The following is a 21715-nucleotide window of genomic DNA, read 5'->3' on the forward strand; positions in this document are numbered from 1 at the left end:
GGACAACAGATATAGAAATGAAGTATAAGAGACTGGGCTGTGTGAACCCCATGTGTACTCTGGGAGTCAGTTTTGGAGAATAAATCCTTCTCATCTTTCATAAGAAGGCCACATAGAAAATAAAGAGAAAAATCCTATGTATCAAGGGTTTTGGTTAGGGGATTTCATTTTATTGAGCCTTTTTTGTGCCATAAGATGTGCTTGTGGGTCTAATTCTGCACAGTTCTGGGAGAGACAGGCTCATTTAGTATGCCCTCTCCCTCTGTGTCCCTAGATTCTTCTCTGTCAAATGCTTCAGGAGCAGAGAGTTTAGCCATCCAACCGCAGAAGCTTTTGATCTTGGATGCACGCTCCTATGCAGCTGCTGTGGCAAACCGAGCCAAAGGAGGAGGCTGCGAATGCCCAGGTGAGGTGTATGGTGCTTTGTTCCCCATACTTTCTCCTTGTGAGTGTAGCCCTTGCCCAACTGAGACTTAGTTCCCAATTTGAAATAAGTGGCAAGCCATATTCCTCATCCATCCTGTCGTGAGAGTGCCAGAGCTTCTCTTTGGATTCTTAACACTGTATGTTCTTTTCTGAGGAGAAATGGAGGAGGAGGTGCAGTGAAGTCACATAATCTTCCTTCCTTGTGCCAACTTGTAGGTGATAAGGAAAGCAGATCTTCCCCATAATAAGGCCTGTTCATGTTTGGAAGCTGCTGCTTTAGTGGGCTCAATTTCTCAGCCATCTAAAAGCTTTTTTTTGCCTTTGACAGAGGGTATGCTCATCACTGGCCTTGTAGCAAACTCCTCAAGGGCCTCTCCTTAGAAAACCTGGGGTGAAAATTGAAGCAGTAAATACAGAACCCTAGTAAGGTATCTCTGTCCTGAGCTGTAACACCATTACTGTTGGAATGCTAGCTTTCCCCAAGGAGGGACCCCCCTCAGTGCCTCTGGCACAGGCAGAGGCACCAGGCTCTTTGTTCAGATGTGGTCTAAGCTGGAAATTGAAAGCAGCTGTACCAAGGTGAAATTTGAATGTGTGAACGCATTGTTCTGCGGAGTTCTTTTCAAAGAGATTTCAAAGCCACAAGTTAGATAAGGCCCAAGAAGTAAAGCCAGAGTGAGATCGAAGTAGGCCTTTCTTTTAAAAAATAATAGCTTTTATTTTATGTCAGTATCTTCTTTACAAATCTAACCTTCCCTTTTCACGCGTTTTGAAAAGATAGCTAAAATTCAATGTGTTCCTCTTATTATAAAGGATTGGGCTAATAGTTAAGCATTTCAAAACATTTCAGTTTCGTTAATCAGAAGCTGCAGTGGGTTTGTTTTATAGCCAGTTTGCTTTTAAATTTGGCCATGTGGGCTTTAAGTTCAACGTATTTGTGTTCTCTTTATTGTTACTCTCTCCAGAGTATTACCCAAACTGTGAAGTTGTGTTTATGGGGATGGCAAACATTCATTCTATTCGGAGGAGTTTTCAGTCTCTGCGGTTGCTGTGCACTCAGATGCCAGATCCGGGAAAGTAAGTCCTTGGCCTTGGCTTTCATTTTGCATCGCTCTTAAATAATAAGTTTGCTTCTTTCCTCGAACTAAGGGGGAAAAAAAGAAAAAAAAATTAATTTGGAGCAGTCTTTCCTTCTGTTTCTTGGTAATCTTCAGTTACCAGACCAGTCTCTGCAAGTATCTCCTTGCTGGGTCTGAAATGTGGCAGCACAGAGGAAGAGTTGGGAGAAAATACAGCCATTTGAAAGGTTTTAAAATCTGCAGCACAGAAGAAATCTCAGCATCAAAACAGAAGCATTACCTTACTGTTTGTCCTGGGACCTTTCCCTTCCACATCATTTTTAGCCCAAAGAAATTTAATTCTTCAGTTTCTGATGTCCCATAGTGATACATAACCTGTTATGAACTCTGGGATGTTTTATCATGAAAAGTCAGAATTTATTCATCATGTTCTAAAGGGGTTAAACTTGCCATTAAGTCAGTTCCTTTTACATCTGCTTTCAATTTCTAAACTGTTCTCATTTACTAAGCATATTATCCTGATTCTTATTGCTTATTAAATATGAATGGCTGGCATTTGCAGTGAGGAAGGTGAAATAATACCCCCTCCAAGGGTACTGATTGAATACAAGATAAATTAGGAAGAATGCTCTGTAAAACAAATATGGACAGATAAGTATTTAAAAATCCTGTTTTACTATTTCAGGAAGCCAGAGATAGGTGCCAGAGAAGACAGAATTTTCTTTTTTCTGGTATTTGTGCTGGAGCCCATAGTTGTTTCTCTGGGTCCTATTCAGTAGATCTCATGATCACATCAAGTTTTACTGCGTTCTTTATTTGATTTATTAAATCAGATGCTGCCTAAACCACTTATATTGACTGCCAGTAGCAAATGATTAAATTCACCGTAGTTGTCATCAGCCAAGAGGATGAAGCAGTGCCTTTGGGGAAAGCCTGACCGGAGAATTGAGCTTGCTGCCTCCTTTGGGGATTAGCCATTTGCATTTGCTACACAGTTCCAGGTCCCAGCTAGCAGCGCTTTCTTCCCTAGGGTGGTATGTAGAAGGAGCCTTACTAAGGACCCAGGAGATCGGCCGCGAACTGTGTAACCTTGGCCAAGGGGTTTAACTACTGTAGATCTCAGTTTTCCTGTCTATAAAATGAAAGACATGTAATCAACACTACATGATCTCTAATACCCTCCATATATTAAAATTCTTAAAGAGCTATCAGAGTCAAAAAAGATAGAATTAGCCCTCACCTGGTCCACATAAATGTCTTGGGGATTTTATTAAAGGTAATGCTTTTATGTATTTGGCAGCAAATCATAATGCTGCACTGAAGACTCCCTCATGGGTAAAAAGCAGCTGTAGCAGTGATGGGCAGCTGTAATTAGGCCCCCCGGCCTGTGTTTGGGGCTGTGGAGGATAGGGGAATGGTAGGCTTCTAGTGCAGGTTGAGAATAGGACAAGGGAATGGGGAGTCTCTCAGCAGCCCCTCCTTGGCTGGCAGGTTTTGGAGTACAGCTTCATTAGTCACAGACAACACCAACTGGTATTAAATAATAGTTTAGTTAGGTTCAAAAGAACCTCACACCGGTTCTCTTGTTTACCATTTCTTCAGGTGCTAGGAGATAATTTAGTATTTGTTCTCCTAAGCCTTATCTTTTAGTTCCTTTCAAGAATATGTGAGGAATGAAATAAACAATTGATCCATCAGGAAAAAGTGTTTCTCAGGTACCTGCTAGGAGATAGAAAGTCTTAAGATTGGATTTTTACCCATAACAGACTTACAATTCATTAAACAGTGGGACTCCTTACTGTATGCTAGGCACTGTGCTGGGGGTACAGTTATGACTGAGACATAGTGTTAGCCCTCTGAGGAGTCACAGTCTGGTTGGTAGTCCAAACAAATCCATATACAACCAGTACTTATGCACTGCATTCTGTTGTCTCTTTGCCTGGAAAGACCCCCACCTCCTTAGACTATGCCAAAATTTCATACTTATTCCACAGGGTTTAGTAGGCCTTTATAGCCTTCCCACAGTCCCCTGACAGAAATGTTTATTTCTTCCTCTGACTCAGTGTTTGAAAGACTTGACTTGTGATCTTAACTACAAATCTGATCACATTTGGGAAAAATCAACTCCTTTTTAGGGATTGGGAGGGGTGAGGGAAAGCACAAAAACAAAATGCAACAGAGTTTAAAAAGCAAGTGTGATTAGCTTGTGATTACTCCCAAGGGGCAGCTACTGCTATCTGATACTCCAAAAGTGAGATGGAGTCTCTCTCTGTCATCCATGCTGGAGTGCGGTGGCCTGATCTCAGCTCACTGCAACCTCCACCTCCCGGGTTCAAGTGATTCTCCTGCCTCAGCCTCCTGAGTAGCTGGGATTACAGGCGTGTGCCACTATGCCCAGCTAATTTTTGTATTTTTAGTAGAGATGGGGTTTCACCATGTTGGCCAGGCTGGTCTGGAACTCCTGACCTCAAGTGATCCACCCACCTCAGCCTCCGAAAGTGCTGGGATTACAGGTATGAGCCACTGCGCCCGGCCCCTAAAAGTCTTTCAAAAAAAGGTTCTTCCTAGATCGCTGCTGAATCCAGTCTGTGTTGAGCCCAGCAATACTGTGTGGCCATTGGTATACTAATTTGTATCAGTATAAATTATCAGATTGGGCTCATCTTGTTTTAGTCAGTAAACATTAAAGAATTAAACAGTGGTAAGTGTTACAGTCTGGGTCATAGGCAGGGTTGTGTGTACCATTCTTGTATACGGCATCCAGCTTATGTCTCATAGATATATTTGTATTCATGAGTTTTTCTTTTTCTTTTTTTTTTTTTTGAGAATTTGTTGGGCATAGTTGCTGATCATTAAATATAAATATCTTCTGTTTTACATCTCAGAAGTGGCTACATTTTTTATTCAGGAGCAGATTCCAGAAAGAGCCACTTTCCTTATACCATGGACTGAAAAATGTCAAATATTTTGTCCGGGGAATCATCCATACAGATTTTGGAACAAAAGGTGTGCTATTAATTGTAGCCCCTATTTCTAAGGCTCTTCTCTATTGTATAGTAGGGCTTGGGCCTCATCCTGAGACATGCTTTATAAACACACAGATTTTTTTGTTTTGGCAGTGTTATATTTGGAGAGAGAAATCTTTGGAAATTGCTTTTTCATTTGACAATCATTGAGCATGACGCAGTAAATCATAAAAAAATCAGCATTTTCTAATCCTTTCCTGTTTTTATAGTTGGCTATCAGCTCTTGAAAGCACAAAATGGCTCCATCACTTGTCTGTGCTTCTGAAATCAGCGCTTCTGGTAGTGCATGCTGTGGATCAGGATCAGCGGCCGGTGCTAGTGCACTGCTCAGATGGCTGGGACCGCACCCCCCAGATTGTGGCATTGGCTAAGCTCTTGCTGGACCCTTATTACCGAACCATAGAGGTGAGCCCATCCAAATGGGAGGGGTTGGTACTTCAGGATGAGCCAGGGAAACGTCTCAGGAGTGATACCAGTTTTGGGAGTGGTGATTCGGTTAAAGAAAGTGAAATTTCTGTTTCGGTCATTGTTCCTTTATGCCATGAGCTAAATTGTGGTGGTTCCTCCCACAGTTCTTGCACCTCTTAAAATGGGGCAGATTATGGGTAACAAGGTATTGAGAATATAGACATATTTTCCTTTACAGTCTATCTACTTGTAAAAGTTTTTAGCTACCTCAGGAAAATAAGGCGTCTGTAAAAGGATCCTGGCATGCTAGATATTACCAGAGTGTTCTGTGGAGAAGCAGCTCTACCTGAAATAACCATCTGTTGGGTTAAAGATGAAAGAAAAATCATAAAGTACCCTAAAATATATGCAAGTATTAATTAAACTTGGGGTATAGAAGGATTTTACAGACTTGACTTTGTAACACCAGAGGCAGAAATGTTAAGAGAAATTTAGGGGAAAAGTGTGGTTTTTATATAGTGAACACAAGAGGCTAAAAATACACATTCAAGAAAGGCTTGGATAAACGCAGTCAGTACCATTTTAGTGATCATGGAATGGAGTTCAGGGAATTGGGAAATTTCCCTAAGTGTGTGCCTCATCAGGGATAGAGCCTTCCACCAAAGGGCAAGGCCTGGTGGGCTTTCTGGGAGGCTGTTAGAGGGGATTGCTTTCTGTGACACCAGGCTTAGGACTGTCACAGTCTGGATAGTCTAGCACAAATGGTCTCTCCTGGATGCTTCCCTGCAGGGTTTCCAGGTCCTCGTGGAAATGGAGTGGCTGGATTTTGGCCATAAATTTGCTGACCGGTGTGGTCATGGGGAGAACTCGGATGATCTGAATGAACGTTGCCCAGTGTTTCTGCAGTGGCTTGACTGTGTTCATCAGCTTCAGAGGCAATTTCCTTGCTCTTTTGAGTTCAATGAAGCATTCCTTGTAAGTTTCTTCATTTTGGGGACTTTCTCAATTTGAAGGAGGGTCAGTACAAATGTTAGTGGGCCAGTTCTCACATGAAACTGTGCTGCCTCTTCAGAATTTAATAGAGGTGATTTTTTTCCTGTTTCTGCTTTTTTTTTTTTTTTTTTTTTAGTAAATAATTTTGCTATTTTCAAAAAGAGAAAATCCAGGTATACCAGGTTTGCATGAAGTCCTTGTGTTGTTTTAAACTTAGTTTTTTTTTAAAGGGATGGTAGAAACCCTAAATAGCAGTTAGAAATAGAAGCAATCAGAATGTCTGGACCATGCTCCCTCCAGTCTGTCTACCAGACCCCCATGACTGTCTCAGACTCTGCACCCTCTCCTTTGATGGAGGGTACACTATCCCTGCCCTCTTTCAGCCCCTCTGTCCATTTGTATACCAGCTCTCATCTCCTCTCATCTGCTGCACTGGCTGGCTCCAGCATTTCTCTTCTCTGCCTTCTGCATCAGTGCGTTTCCCTCTCTACCAGAGCATGGGTTTCAGCTTAAAAATGTGTAGTGTCTCTCATCTTTTTAAAACCCATTCTTGGTCCTGCATTTACCTCTAGCTATCATCCCATTGCTCTTGTTCCCCTTTACAGCAGAGCTCCTCAAGTTTTCTACCCTTGCTATCTCAAATTTCTCTTTCCACTCTCTCTTAAACCCACTTCAATCAGGCATTCACCCCACTGCTTAACAAAGCTGCTCTTGTTAAAATGACCAGTGGCCTTCATGCCACCAATCCAGTGAGAAGTTCTCAGTCTTCATCTCTTTGATCCATCATTACCATTTGGCACAGTTTAACCACTCCTTCCTTGAAATGCTTTCTTCAATTGACCTTCTAGTACTTCCTTGCAGTTGACTTCTAGTACTTCCTTGCTGTTAGTTCTCCTTTTACCTTACTGGGTTGTTTCTGCCTCCTTTGCTGATTCCCCTTAATCCCTCCAATTCTTTTCTTTTTTTTTGAGATAGTATCTTGCTGTGTCACCCAAGCTGGAGTGCAGCAGTGTGATCATAACTTACTGCATCCTCCAACTTCTGGGATCAAGAGATTCTCCCACCTCAGCCTCCCCAGTAGCTGGGACCACAGGCACATGCCAAGATGCCTGGCTAGTTTTTAAAAATTTTTTGTAAATAGACATGGAGTCTCGCTGTGTTGCCCAGGCTGGTCTCAAACCTCCTGGCAAGTGATTCTCCCGCCTTGGTTGCCCAAAGAATTACAGGCGTAAGCTTCGACACCTAGCCTCCTCTCCCCAGTTCTAAATGTTGGAATGCCCCATTGCTCAGCCTCCAGGCTGCTCCTCCATCCACACTTCCAAGTATTTCATCCATTCTAGTGGCTTTAATTGCCATCTGTATGCTGATGAGTCCCACATTTATACACCTTCAGCTTAGACCTCTCCACTTCAGACTCACGTATCTAAGTTACTACAAGGTATCTCCACTTGGCTGTCTTAATGTTGATTCAGACTTAATAAATTCAAAACTTGATGCTTCTTTTTGGAGACAGCATCTCACTCTGTCACCCAGGCTGGAGTACAGTGGCGCAAACACAGCCCACTGCAGCCTTGAACTCCCAGGGTCAAGTGATCTTCTCACCTTAGCCCCCTGAGTAGCTAGGACTGCAGGTGCGTACCACTGTGCCTGGCTGATGTTTTTAATTTTTTTTTTTTTTAAGAGATGGGGTCTTTGTTGCCCAGGCAGGTCTCAAACACCTGGGCTCAAACAATATCCTCCCACCCCGGCCTTCCAAAATGCTGGTATTAACAGGCATGAGTCACCATGCCTGTCCAAAACTTGATTCTTGATTCCTGTGTTTCCTCACTATAAAACTTGATCTTCCAGAAGTCTTCTCTCTCACCATATGTCATTTCCATCCCTCCTTTTGTTTGGGGCAAAATTCTTTGTCATCGTCAAGTCTCCTCCCTCCCTCCCTCCCTCCCTCCCTCTTCCACATTCAGTCAGATTCTGCAGCTCTGCTTTCACAATATATCTAAAACCTGGTTATTTATTGCCACCTTTACTGGTACCACACTGGTTCAAGCCACCATCATCTCCTGCCCCAATTGAGTTATCCCAGCATAGAGAGTCTCTTCTAAAACACAAGGCAGGCTGTGTCATTCCTTGGCTTAAAAACCTCTAGTTACATTTTACACAAAAGCCAAAGTTCTTAAAATGGTCTCCAGGGCCTTCCTAGAGGTTACCTCTCTAGGTTCATTTCCTACCATTCTCCCTCTTCTGCAATCTCCTTTAGTCACACTGGCCTCCTTGCTGTAGCTCAGAAATTGCAAGCATGTGCTTTACCTCAAAGCCATTGCACCTGTGGTTGCCTCTGCCTGGATTGCTTCCCCTCAGATACCCACATGCCTGCTCTTTCATGTCCACTGGGTCCCAGCCAGTGAGGCCATCCTGCACTGCCTCATATGTGTCCTGTCCATCTCAGTCTGCCTTGTTCTCCGTAGCACTGGTCACTCTTCAGCTATGACTAGAGCAAGCTCCATCAGGGCAGAAGAATTTGCTGGTCATTGCTACATGCCCAGCACCTTAGTCATGTTTGGGCCATGTGAAATGCTCAATAATTTGTAGAATGAACAAGTAGTTTTACAAATATACTGTCAGCTCAGACTTGAGTTGTACACTGACGTGCTCCTGCACCCAGTTCATATGCTGTGGCGCTTGTGAGAGTGGCTGTTAATTCACAATCTCAGACTATTTATCACGGAAGCTAAGAGGAATGGGGGCACCAACAACCTGTCTGACTCAGGTTGTTGGGTCCTGGAATTGGTGGTATGAGGAGGAGGCTACTGCATGGCTTACTGGGTTCCCTGTCCTGACAGAGTAAATTGAAGTGTTCTCAGGGATGTTAGGATAAGGTGGCTCAGCTGAGCTGACTTATCAGAGTGTGCATGCCTGATTGCTTAATTTGTGCTTCATTGGACTTCCATAGGTGAAACTGGTGCAGCATACCTATTCCTGCCTGTTTGGAACATTCCTGTGCAACAACGCCAAGGAGAGAGGGGAAAAGCATACTCAGGAACGGACATGTTCCGTGTGGTCACTTCTTCGGGCAGGCAACAAGGCTTTCAAAAACCTACTGTATTCCTCTCAGTCAGAAGCCGTATGTATCCTTCAGCCTTTCCACTGTGGTCAGCAGAAGGAATTTGGGGTTGGTTACATATGAGAGCCTTTTTGAGTAGTGACTGTTTTTGTGAAGACATCTCTACTGTCTCTGGATGGACTGGTTCCATTTTTCCCCCATGATTCTGTCCTGAGGAAGGCCTGCTTCTGATGGTGCTCTGATCTGTTTCTGATGACTACTTGCTGAGGGTGGTTTGGTTTAACACAGATCTCTACTTTGCCACCCTAGACATGAATCTTTTTTGGCACTGCCTCCAGAGCTTAACTTATTTCTAGCATATTCTGTCTTACGGGAGAGGCACTTAAGTTGCTTCCTGATGCACTGATAGCTCAGAAGGAGCTGCCACCAGGCCCCCAGCACCCTCCCAGTGTCAATAAGCAATGATACCCACCAAAGCTTCTGTCTCAGAACAGTAAACTGTGTTTGACATTGGTATGTGTGTCTGTCTGATTCTCTGCTCACATGAAGAGCTGGCAGGCCCTTTAAGACTTTGTTCCCCGAAGGAATGAATACCTTCTGTTAAGCAGAGAAAAGGAGGCACATAGACCTATGTGTCAGTTTCATAGTAATACTAGCTTTGTCAGAATGCATCTTAGACCCTAAAGAAGTCAAAAGGAGGCTAATCAGAGTTCATATTGATTTCCTGGACTATTAATATGGTTCTCATTACATTTAAGTAATCACAGAAAAGATTTAAGCTGACTGCTTGTCTCTCCCCTTCAGTGTGCCTTCTGGGGAAGTAACAATACAGCAGGAAAATTTCCTTCTTTTCACATGATTAATTTAAATGATCCCATAAAATGGGTTTGACAGTGTTTCTTGAAGCCAAGCTTTTGTGCCAGCAGGATGGACAATCACCATCTAACAGAATGACTCACTTTCTTAGGCAGTAAAAGCAACAAATCAAGCTGATGAAAGTCAGACATTGAAGGTGACCTAAGAAATAACTATAATGAGAAAGGGATCTAAAAAATATTTTATATTTTCATGCTCTCAAGTGGCTCTTAGGTGAAAAATGTTGGCTATATAAAATGTCTAGTCCTGTATTGGTCCTCTTGGGATAGACCTGTATCCATTGGTGCTGCTTCTTTGTGGAGATCCTGTCAGCCCTGTTGGGTATTCCAGCTGGGTGCTTGCTCTTGATCCTCATTTTCCAGACATCCTAGAAGACTTATTGGGGCATATTTAAACCTGTGTCCTCCCCCCTCCTCAGGTGCTGTACCCTGTGTGCCATGTGCGTAACCTGATGCTGTGGAGTGCAGTGTACCTGCCCTGCCCATCCCCAACCACCCCTGTGGACGACAGCTGTGCACCATACCCAGCCCCAGGCACCAGCCCTGATGATCCCCCCCTGAGCCGGTGAGCCCAGGGTGATGCCACAGGCCTGACAGCCTGTGTGGGTGTATTCCTGTGTCGGGACGTGTGCAGGGATGGTCAGAGATCATGATGGTATCTGGCTCCACAGTATCTTTCTTAGGTCTCTGCAGTTTTTTCAGGGAAGTTATAGGGATTTCTGAGCTACGAGGCTGTAAGATCCTTGTTTCTGGGAGTGAGTTAGGCCCTGTTGCTTCATGTTGTTTTGCATACACTGAGCCGCTCCTCAGTGATAGAGCAAATCCTCCAGTTTTTCTGTGACCCCCTGGTTTGTGTTTTCCCCAGTGCTCTGTGCTCCTGCCTATTTGCCATGATTTGTCTTCTGAGGCTTAAAAGGCAGATGCTGTCAGATGACAGAAAATTTTGCTTTGGGGCCAGGCTTGGTGGCTCATGCCTGTAATCCCAGCACTTTGGGAGGCCAAGGTGGGAGGATCGCTTGAGCCCAGGAGTTCCAGACCAGCCTGGGCAATGTGGTGAAACTCCGTTTCTACCCAAAATGCAAAAACCAACCAAGCATGGTGGCACATACCTGTAGTCCCAGCTACTTGGGAGGTTGAGGCAGGAGGATCACTTGAGCCTGGAAGGTGGAGGTTGCAGTGATCCAAGATCCATTGCACTCCAGCCTGGATGACAGGGCAAGACCTGTCTCAGGAAAAAAAAAAAAAAAAAGAAAATTTGGCTTTGTCACTTGAGAATTAGCTTTATTAAATTCAGACTGATAGATAATACATTAATTTAAAATACTGTAATATCAAGAAACACCAGTGCTACTTTGCCATCCACTGAGAAACACAGCAGCATCATGAAGAACGTCTTTTGGAAATAGCATTTGCAGGCCGGGCGCAGTGGCTGACGCCTGTAATCCCAGCACTTTGGGAGGCCAAGGTGGGCGGATCACCTGAGGTCAGGAGTTCAAGACCAGCCTGAACAAAATGGTGAAACACCCATCTCTATTAAAAATACAAAAAAACTAGCCGGGCGTGGTGGCACACACCTATAATCCCAGCTACTCAGGAGGCTGAGGCAGGATCGCTTGAACCTGGGAGGCGGAGGTTGCAGTGAGCTGAGATCCGCCACTGCACTCCAGCCTGGGCGACAGAGTGAGACTCCGTCTCAAAAAAAAAAAAAAAAAGAAAATAGCATTTGCTGTTAGCTCATTTGTATGTATGGGGCATGGGGTTGGGGGAGTTTGAAAGGAAATCTGCACACTAGGAGGACTTGTTCCGGAGCTTTGCTGCTCCAGCAGTCTGGGCCTCGCTCCAGAGATGCTACAGCTCCATGAGTAGCCGTAATGGACCCAGTTATGAAACAACTGCTTGTTAAAACCTATTGTCTCCTACTTCCTCCAAACAGTTTCCAAGATTTTCATTTCCCCCAAATTCCTTTCCTTTAGGCTACCAAAGACTAGATCATATGACAATCTGACCACAGCCTGTGACAACACAGTGCCTCTGGCCAGCCGGCGCTGCAGCGACCCCAGCCTGAACGAGAAGTGGCAGGAGCACCGGCGCTCACTAGAGCTGAGCAGCCTGGCTGGCCCTGGAGAGGATCCCCTTTCTGCCGACAGCCTAGGGAAGCCCACCAGAGTGCCGGGGGGTGCCGAGCTTTCTGTTGCAGCCGGAGTAGCTGAGGGGCAGATGGAGAACATCTTGCAGGAGGCCACCAAAGAGGAGAGTGGAGTAGAGGAACCTGCCCACAGGGCAGGCATTGAGATACAGGAGGGTAAAGAGGACCCTCTCTTAGAAAAGGAGAGCAGGAGGAAGACACCTGAGGCCTCAGCCATTGGACTTCACCAAGACCCAGAACTGGGTGATGCTGCTCTGAGGAGCCATCTGGATATGAGCTGGCCTCTGTTCTCACAGGGTATTTCTGAACAGCAGAGTGGGCTCAGTGTTCTCCTCAGTTCTCTCCAGGTCCCCCCCAGGGGAGAGGATTCCCTGGAGGTCCCTGTGGAGCCGTTTCGAATAGAAGAGATTGCAGAGGATAGGGAGGAAGCAGTTCTTCCAATCCCAGTAGATGCAAAAGTTGGCTATGGTACCTCACAGTCATGTTCTCTGCTACCTTCCCAAGTCCCTTTTGAGACCAGAGGACCAAACATGGACAGTTCTACAGACATGTTAGTGGAAGATAAGGTGAAGTCAGTAAGTGGGCCCCAAGGTCATCATAGATCTTGCCTTGTAAATAGTGGCAAGGACAGGCTTCCTCAGACCATGGAACCCAGCCCTTCAGAGACAAGCCTGGTCGAGAGGCCCCAAGTGGGGTCTGTGGTGCATAGGACTTCCCCTGGCAGCACTCTCAGCCTGACACGTTCCCCTTGTGCCTTGCCTTTAGCCGAATGTAAAGAGGGGCTTGTGTGCAATGGTGCCCCAGAGACTGAAAACAGGGCCTCAGAGCAGCCCCCAGGTCTTAGCACCCTCCAGATGTACCCCACACCCAATGGGCATTGTGCCAATGGGGAGGCTGGTAGGAGCAAGGACTCACTGAGCCGTCAGCTGTCTGCTATGAGCTGCAGCTCTGCCCACTTACACTCAAGGAACTTGCACCACAAGTGGCTGCATAGCCACTCAGGAAGGCCATCTGCAACCAGCAGCCCCGACCAGCCTTCCCGCAGCCACCTGGACGATGATGGCATGTCAGTGTACACAGACACGATCCAACAGCGCCTGCGTCAGATTGAGTCAGGCCACCAGCAGGAAGTAGAAACTTTGAAGAAACAAGTCCAGGAGCTGAAGAGTCGCCTGGAGAGCCAGTACCTGACCAGCTCCCTACACTTTAATGGAGACTTTGGGGATGAGGTGGTGAGTAGGCTGTGGTATTCCTCCATAGCTGCCCAAGGAGACAGCATGCTGAGGCTGGGTGCCCTTTGTGCCCAGTGCATGGTGATTGGTACAGGTTGTTAAAGGACTGGAAAGGTCCAGAGTAGCCCTGTTAAGAGAGGCTGGAGATGAGCCTCCACGACAGCGATGGCAGCCTGCCTGTTTTCTGCTTCGCTTACTTTCTGCAGATATCCTGTTGAGGCCGTTGGAGAGGAAGAGACTTAGCATGCAGTGCATGGTTGATCAGATCTCTCAGACACAGGATCATAAGTCTTCAGAAGGGCTTGAACCCATGGGCAGAATGACATCTGTAGGGCAATGCCAAGTTATTCCTGTCAGATTTTAGTGCCTGTTCTGCCTTAGTAACTACAAAGTATTAGTCCTTCCAGACGTGGGCTATGGCTTTGAAGGTTCAGTTCTTTTTAAACAAATATTTATACCCATCCTGTGGCAGATGCTGCCAGTAGAAATGGAGAGAAGGGACTGGTTTCTAGCACTGTTGAGGAGTTAGCTCTGATGGGGGTTTGTGGCTGGAAATGGGGGTTCCAGAGGGGGAGGTTCTCAAGGAGGTGCTTTCCTCTCTGGGTGGACTTGACTCAGGCAGCTCAAGTACAAGTGTGAGCCTGGCTTTCAAGTGGTCAGCGTACATTAAAGGCGGGCACATCCAGTGACTTTCAGTTCAGAGTGACTTGGCTTTTCCTTCATGCTAATGATAGTTTCTTATGTTCCCAGAGAGTCCTTCTAAGAAAAGGAGGGTATCCCGAAAGCACTCAGCTTTAACTAAGTGGCAGGCAGGGTTGGATTGACAGGCCCACTGGAGCAGCTGACATACAGAATTCTCATTCCATTTTGGTCACTTCCCTCTCACTCACTTTCTGGAACCCTGAGGGCCTGTTTTTCTACTCCAGAGTCATTGCACACAACCTGTGTATCCCTCTCCCAGCTGAGCCCAGGCCCACACTGCACTTCTTCACCCCAGTTCTTGATGGCTGATGCATCTGCAGATTCGGCAGTCCTAGCACTCGGCCCCACCCAGAGTCCTCAGTGCTCCCTTCTTCACCAGGCCTTTTCTTCTTTTGGGAGGAGACCAGGTTCATTCTGTTCAGCTGTGTTTGTTTGCCAACAGACTTCAATCCCCGACTCGGAAAGCAATCTGGATCAGAACTGTTTGTCTCGCTGCAGCACAGAGATTTTCTCTGAAGCCAGCTGGGAGCAGGTGGATAAACAGGACACAGAGGTACAGGCTCAGCCCCTGCTCTGAGTGCCATCCATTTAACTGTTTTGTAGTTCTTCTCCACCCCCACTCCCACCCCATACCCCTGGCCAAGGAAGCACCTCCCAGCACAGCTAGCCCTGAGCCTCTGGCACCTTAGCTCCTGGGAACCCACATGAAGCCTAGGATTTCTGAGCCAGGGAGACTCAGCAAGCTGGCCCTCCCTCTCCATTGCCTCTATGAACTGGAGCCTTGCCAGCTCTCACAGTGACCCAGGGTGCTGCTGCCTGCTACTTTATCTCAGGGGAGATTGGAGTCCCCTCCAGGGAAACGATTTGGACGCCTTTCTTGTACTGTTGACATCAGATCTGCTGGGCTGGTGCCACTGGAGCTGATGTGGTCCTTGTGACTCTTGCTGCCTCCAGCATGGCTTTGCTGGCTCCAGCTGGATGGCCCATCTCCTGTCAGTAACCTGGTCCCATCTGTTTTGCAGATGACCCGTTGGCTTCCTGACCACCTGGCCGCCCACTGCTATGCGTGCGACAGTGCCTTCTGGCTTGCCAGCAGGAAGCACCACTGCAGGTACCATTGAGGGTCTGTGGTAGGGTGTGGGCTGCGTGTGGAGGCTGAGGGTCGGCCCACAGAGCCTGCAGAGTAGAGGGTTGTGGGTATCTCAGTGTTCTGTCTGAGGCAGAGCCATGGTCTCATCTTCCTGTGCCTCTGAAATTGGTGTTTGCAAAACTGCATTTGGCATCTTTGTTCAAATTCAGAGTAATCACTATTAAATTCTGAAATGTGCAAATGGTAGCATTTTGTTGTTTCCCAGATTGGTGAAACAACAGCCACCACTGAAACCACCATTTCTTATTCTCAGCATAACATTTCTTCCCATTCAACATGGCTACTATGAGCAAAACCAGTTTTCCTGCAATGGGGAGGGAACTATTTTCCTATTCCTTTCCTGCTCCCTGACCCCACACTTGTTTTCCCTTGTGCCATTGGTGAGCAGCCGTAGCTTGGGAAGTAGTAGAGACAGCTGAGGACAGTCTTCCAATCATTAAGGTTCCTGACTTCTTTTTCCTTCTGGGTTGGGGTAGTGAGTTTACTAGGGACCCTTTGCCCCAGCTAGGGTGTTGACTGTCTGGTGGATGTTCAGTGTTCTTAGAAGAGGAAGTTTATCTGAATCATGCCATAGCTCACCCACACGAGTGGGTGGATTGAAAATGGAACAGTCTCTTTGCCTAGTAATGATGCTTCTAGGACATGTATCTCCCCACCCTGCACCCCAAGCCCAGATATCTTTGGTTGGCTTCTCTTCTGAGCTCTTTCTCCCCTCCTTGCAGGGACACTGACCGTGTTGATCAAACGTGGTGAGCATTTGCAACAACCTGCCTGTGATGTCTGCACATCTACAATAACTTCTCCACACTAACTCTTATCATTTCCCCCTCTCTGCACTCACTAGGGTGAAGCCTGGGGCCTTGGGTGCACAGGCAGATAGGTGGGCTTGAGGGGATTCAAAGCAGCTGAGGAGAGGCCATCGAGGGTGGGTCAGGCTGCAGCCATGTGCTCCCCTCCTGATCACAGAGGTCAGCCAGGCCGTCTTGCTTGTGACGAGAAGTAGTGCTTCTTGTCTTCTGGTCTTGTAGGGGAACCAGTTGGGTTTTCAGAGCTATTTATTTTGGGTCAGTGATTCATTGAGATGCCAGAATAATGCTAGTAATTTCCAGGTCAAACAGCATCACTGCTTCTTCCCCCCCCGCCTTTTTTTTTTTAAGAGACCAGGACTGAACAGAGGTGATCTTTCCAGAGAATTGTTTTAGCTTGGAAGACTTCAAGGAAAGATTCCACTTAGTGTCTTTCAGGGTCCTCTGAAAGAAGTCAGATAGAAAAGCATCAGCCAGGTGCGGTGGCTCACGCCTATAATCCTAGCACTTTGGGAGGCCGAGGATGGCAGATCACCTGAGGTCAGGAGTTCAAGACCAGCCCCCGACCAACATTGTGTAACTCCATCTTTACTAAAAATACAAAATTAGCTGGGCATGGTGGTGCACGCCTGTAATCCCAGCTCCTTGGGAGGCTGAGGCAGGAGAATCTCTTGAACCTGGGAGGCGGAGGTTGCAGTGAGCCAAGATCGCACCATTGCACTCCAGCCTGGGCAATAAGAGCAAAACTCCCATCTCGAAAAAGTAAAGAAAAGAAAGAAAAGCATCAAATTCATGTCAGGCTTTTGAGCTGAACTCCAGCAGGAATGTTAAAGAAGTGTAGATGTTCAGAAATTTTTCTGTGTAACTACAGGGTTTTGCTGACTCATGCTTTTTAGAACTAGTTACGAAGTACAGCATTCTAGAAGATGAATTTTGTGTTTTTCTTTTCTGTCTTTCCATTGCCCCATGTCCCACCTTTTCCTTCTGTGGTATTCTTTTGTTCCCAACTGGTCTTAGTCTTCTCTCCTCCTGTGCCTAAGTGATCCTTAATCCAGCAGTGGGTTTGCATTCCGAACAGCATAAATGAAAAGTTAGAAGGCTAAGAAGCTGCCCTCCCCCAGTCTTTGGTGGGCTGTGTCAGGCTCCTTGGAGCTTCTTGTTCTTAGGCTCATTAGGATTGATTTGTACCTCAGGGCCCAGCAAAAGTAGAGTTGTAAGGTGGGCAGAAACTCATTCTTTGCCAATTCCCTTTCCTGTTGGCTCTGATGGGCATCCATCTGGGGGTGCAGAACTGTGCTGCACAGATGCCTCAGAACCGAGCTTTCAGGGGAGGAGGAGAGGGATGCCTGGGGCCTGAGTGCATTCTGGCCTTCTGGTAGAACTCTGGTTTTCCCTGGAGATGCATGGGTCGGGGAGTGAGCCATAATTGACTGACACCTATCTAATAAGGGGGTGTGTGTGCACGTGTGTTCATCTGTGTTCTTGTCCTCCCACCTCTCCTCTTTCACCCTCTGAGCATGCATCACAGGCTGCTTGTCCCTGGCTTTGCATGCTGCCAGCAGAGCAGTCCAAAATGGCAGCAGTCTATCTGCCATGTTGCTGCCTTTGATCCTCTGGAGAAGTGGCCGTTGGGCAAGGCTCCTTACTCCCCAGTGAGGCTGGGTAGTTGTTTCTCTCGTTTGAGGAGCCTGGCCTCTGTGATCACAAGCTACACAGAGGGCATTGCCTAGGTGGGTGTGGCCACTGGGTTTTCCTGGATCAGGACTAACCCATTGTTAGGACCATGTATTCTTACAGATCTCTCTTGAGCAGCATTCTTTTGTATACCTGAGCAGCATTCTTTTGAGTCAGTGGTGAGGCAGCCAAGAATCCTTGGCCCCAAAATGACATGTGACTCTGCTAGGTAGGGACACCCTCCCTACCCAGCTTGTTCCTGGGCTAGAGAGATGAAAGGGTTTGATCTCAAGGAGCTCCAGCACATGCAAATTACACACAGCAAAGTTTGTCTTTTGAAGTTGGTTTCCCTCCGCATACCTGCTGGCCAAAACTAACATTGTTCTGTTTCTTCTCATCTCAAGGAATTGTGGGAACGTATTCTGCTCCAGTTGTTGTAACCAGAAGGTTCCAGTTCCCAGCCAGCAGCTCTTTGAACCCAGTCGAGTATGCAAGTCTTGCTATAGCAGCCTACATCCCACAAGCTCCAGCATTGACCTTGAACTGGATAAGCCCATTGCTGCCACTTCCAACTGAAGCTCAGTGACCTGGGTGGGCAGTGGCCAAGCTGCTGTTCCTATGACAGGCCCACTCAGCCTGGGCAGACCGAGAGGCCCGTGCACTTTGGAATGGGAGCGTGGAACCACCTGTACAGAGTGACAGAGATTTGGGATGCACCACTGGATTGTAGATTGATTTTTCTTTCCTGTCCCCGTACTCCCTCCCTACCTTTTCCATCCTCCTCCTCTGCCTTCAAAAAAGGAAACTTCCCCTTGGTTGTCTTAATTTTTTTTTTTTGATGGAAGACCAAGGGTTGCCAGGCCCACTGTAACTGCCGAGCTGCCTGCTGTCAGGTGACACTGAGGGATGGCTTGTTTCTTCCGGGTGGGAGGATGGTGGTCAGAGCCAGGAGTATGGAGATCTGAGACCGTGAGCAGGGAAGAAAGCCAGTGCTAACATGCAACCATTCCTCACGCCACCGCCACATCAGAGCTGGTTGGGAACCCTTTGCTGCTGGGGAGGCTGGAAGCATATTCCCCAAGAGCACTGCCCTGGGCATCATCTCCCTCCTGCGAGGAGCTGAGCCAGTCCCCTCACAGATGGATAAATGAGGCTGATGTTTGGAGGGAGAGGCACACGGTAAATGGCATCCCCTTAGGCGCCTCTTTGGGAAAGGAAAGTGGATGCTCCTTTGAGGCAGGCGAGGGGCTGGGAGTGGGTAGCCGTCATGTTGTCCCCCGTGGGATCCCATTTTTAACTTGACCCAGATTGTCTTGGGCTCCCTTTACTTTCAGGGGGCTGCTTTCCTGGGCCAGGCTGTGTAGCACTTCCCACCCTCAGGCATGAGTACAGACTGGTCAAAATGGTTATGCACTCAAGGCCAAAGCCTGCCCTGAGCCCAGACACACCTGGGTCCCCATTCTGGGGCCTGGTCCCCTAAACAATCTCTTCCTCAGCCAGCACAGGGAAATCCAGACTCAGGGTTCCAGAAATCCCCCGTTCCCAAACCAAACCAATCATGGATCTTCCCTTTAAGGGGTAGAATCAGCCTTTAGAGTTACAAGCCCCTGGAAAAGGGAGCAGGTCCCATACAATCAGCCTTTCTCCTTCTTCTCTTCTTGGGACAGGAATAACTGCTGAGCAGTCCCCCTTTGCCGCTCCTGGCTGTCTGAGTGGGCACTTGTCTGGCTGCTGGCCAGCAGTGAAGGGCCACTTGGTGACTTCGTAGGGTTCCTTAGAGAAGTGACATGGCCTTGAGGAGATTCAGGGCACCTTTCCTCAGTGAGCTTTGATATGGTCCAAAAACAGCCTTAAATCAAGAATATTTGTGGAGGTAGGTGTGGGGAAGGTTGGAGAAGAGTTAGGTTTGTGCTTTGTAATCTTGGCATCCATGTTTTGTGCCTGCCCTCCCTCTTGGGGAGGCCATGCTTGACTCTGCTGAAAGCTGCTAACTGGTGACAGGGTGGATCATGGTGAGGACTAGGGGTAAGGTCAGGGAATGCTTAAGCTCTGGCCCTGCCCTGTATTCTTCTTTCCCTTGGTAGCAGTTCCCTGACCAAGGGCAAGGTGTGTCTCAGGAAGGTGGTTCTGTGCATGCCTGGGTGTGGTTAAGGCGTGGCCCAGAAGGCTTCCCTGGTGCTCTCAGTCCAGGCAAAGCCCAGAGCATCTGAGCACGTCTCTGACTTCCAGTGGCAACACAGTTTGAATGTGGTGAAACAGGGTGTAGTTCTTTTCCACATTCTGTGTCATCTAGTCGTGCAGGTAGGGGAAAAGTTGGTCTAATTGAAGATTGTGCATTTCCTAGTGACAGGTGCCAAGAGGTTATGATACGGGTTTCTTGGGTCTGATGTACAGTGTGAATAAATGCTTGCAGCTCTTAGCTCTTTTTTGATCGATGAAGCACTTTTTTATTAATATTTTCCTTTGTTAAAGGAGGAACCGTAACTCTCCATAGCTGTACATATAACCCTTTTCTCCTAAAGAGGAGTCAGTCAGTGCTCCTATATTTTTCATTTTTTGTCAAAGCAAGAAGTAAATACTTTAGAATTGTTAAATATATAAATAAAGCAAATAAAGTTGAGTGTTCCACATGGTAGCATTTGCTAACACTTCCTAATTCTTTGCCCTGTGGTTTATCCCCTCTTCGTCCCTTTTCCCTCTCACACAGAAGTGTTTGAGGGCCTGCTGGGAAACTGACCTTTGGCAAAGGAAAGCTACAGATAGCCTTCCGACTCTAGACCTTGGCAAGGAGCCTCACCATGATGTCCAAGCACTGAACGCATTTCCTCAGTGATTTTGCTCCTAAAATCTCCCAGGCTAAAAGAGGGCAAAGCAGTCAGGGATCTGACCTGGCAGCTATTCCTCCTTCTCTGAGGAGTTCGCATCAGTAGTCATTACAACTACCTCTCGCCTCTAGGCACCATTTTTAGCTGCTGCTCTGATTTCAGGGCAGCCAGTACTCTGGCCCCTTCAGTGGGGGAGTGGAAGGAGATGTGGGGTGGGGGTGAGAAAATGCTTCTGCCTGTTGTTCTTGAAGGATAGACTATGGGTGGGCAGAGAGAACTGGGGGCAGAAATGGAATTAGATGTGATTGGGTTATGCAGTCAACTAGAGGTCTCCTTCCCGCCTTCTCTCCACACAGAGAGGAACCTCTGCTCCTTAGCTCTTACAGCAGGACTGTGGCATCTAGTCACTTCAGTACTAGTTCTTGCTCTTCACAGAGGTAGATTTTTCTTTCCCCTACAGCACTGTTGGGCATCCCTCCCATCACATGGGTCTGTGGGTGAGATATGTTATGCTGTTCCTCCCTCGGGAAGGTTGGTATTGAGGGGTGCCTTGCTCCAGAGGCGCCAGCCCAGCATCTGTGGTGAGTTGGCTAAGATCCAGAGTGACCTGCTCAGAGCTCCCCAGAGGCCTTCACTCTTTGGGGCAGTCTCTCTAGGGTCACTTTCTGAATGTACCTTCTACCTAAAGTATACAAACACAAAGAGCCAGCTGAGCTGGTTCTAGTGTGAAAGCTGTAAGTGCCACCCAGCAGGCGTTTGAAAACAAGAAATCATTCTTCTGTGGAAGGAGAATGTGCCATCTCAGCTACCCTCAGTCCGCCAGGGAGCCCAGTCTGTGTATTCATATGAAGTTGTGAAAACCATGAGTGTGTGCCATGGCCATCGTGTCTACACACAGCCACTATTGTTCCTGTGGGCTAGTCTCCAGCAAATTAAAACACTGGCACGGCCTAGGAAGGGCGTTGCGAGCTCCTAAATGGAAAGCTTCTCTGGGGGTAGGGAGATGAAGAGCCAAGATGCTGGTGAAGCAGGTGCAGTGAGGACCCAAGGCAAGGAATTGCCCTGAGGGAGGTGGCTGCATATGGAGAAAGGCAGTTCTCTGTGGGCAAGGCCAGCTTGCTTCAGGCTGTAAAGGAATTTGGTCTGAAGCAACAGGGCATGAACTGTGACTTTGAGCTGCCAGGTTGTCTTCATCTCAGAACTTTCCTATCCTGGCACTCTCGTTACCTTTCTTCTATACCTTGGCCTCTGTAACTGCAGTCCAAAACAAGTTACAGCTGCCTTAATCCACTGAGATTCTCTATGAGGATGT

The 21715-nt window shown here is 47.2% G+C and overlaps 1 protein-coding gene and 1 long non-coding RNA gene across 12 annotated transcripts in view; one reads left to right on the forward strand and one right to left on the reverse strand.

Moving 5' to 3' along the window:
- The window catches only part of MTMR3 (myotubularin related protein 3), a 144791-nt gene extending 124578 nt beyond the window's left edge, over window positions 1–20213 (forward strand). For 4 of the 11 annotated variants that reach the window (XM_001138269.6, XM_063808127.1, XM_063808125.1 and 1 more), the window contains 10 exons: window positions 275–406; window positions 1392–1503; window positions 4741–4936; window positions 5729–5914; window positions 8883–9053; window positions 10288–10433; window positions 11842–13246; window positions 14391–14501; window positions 14971–15059; window positions 17983–20213. In XM_001138269.6, coding sequence (XP_001138269.2) covers window positions 275–406; window positions 1392–1503; window positions 4741–4936; window positions 5729–5914; window positions 8883–9053; window positions 10288–10433; window positions 11842–13246; window positions 14391–14501; window positions 14971–15059; window positions 17983–18154 — 2720 coding nt within the window. In that variant the 3' untranslated portion in view covers window positions 18155–20213. Of the gene's footprint in view, window positions 1–274; window positions 407–1391; window positions 1504–4740; window positions 4937–5728; window positions 5915–8882; window positions 9054–10287; window positions 10434–11841; window positions 13247–14390; window positions 14502–14970; window positions 15060–15820; window positions 15848–17982 lie in introns of all 11 variants that reach the window. The other 7 variants (XM_009438152.5, XM_054675806.2, XM_063808124.1 and 4 more) reach the window with 3 other exon arrangements.
- The window catches only part of LOC134809720 (uncharacterized), a 65464-nt gene continuing 43897 nt past the window's right edge, over window positions 149–21715 (reverse strand). The window contains exons 4-5 of the long non-coding RNA XR_010156102.1: window positions 10978–11090; window positions 149–1570 (exon numbers count right to left, since the gene is read on the reverse strand). This is a non-coding gene — a long non-coding RNA (uncharacterized LOC134809720). The remainder of the gene's footprint in view (window positions 1571–10977; window positions 11091–21715) is intronic.

This window comes from Pan troglodytes, chromosome 23 (assembly GCF_028858775.2).
Source record: "Pan troglodytes isolate AG18354 chromosome 23, NHGRI_mPanTro3-v2.0_pri, whole genome shotgun sequence".
Taxonomy (NCBI): domain Eukaryota; kingdom Metazoa; phylum Chordata; class Mammalia; order Primates; family Hominidae; genus Pan; species Pan troglodytes.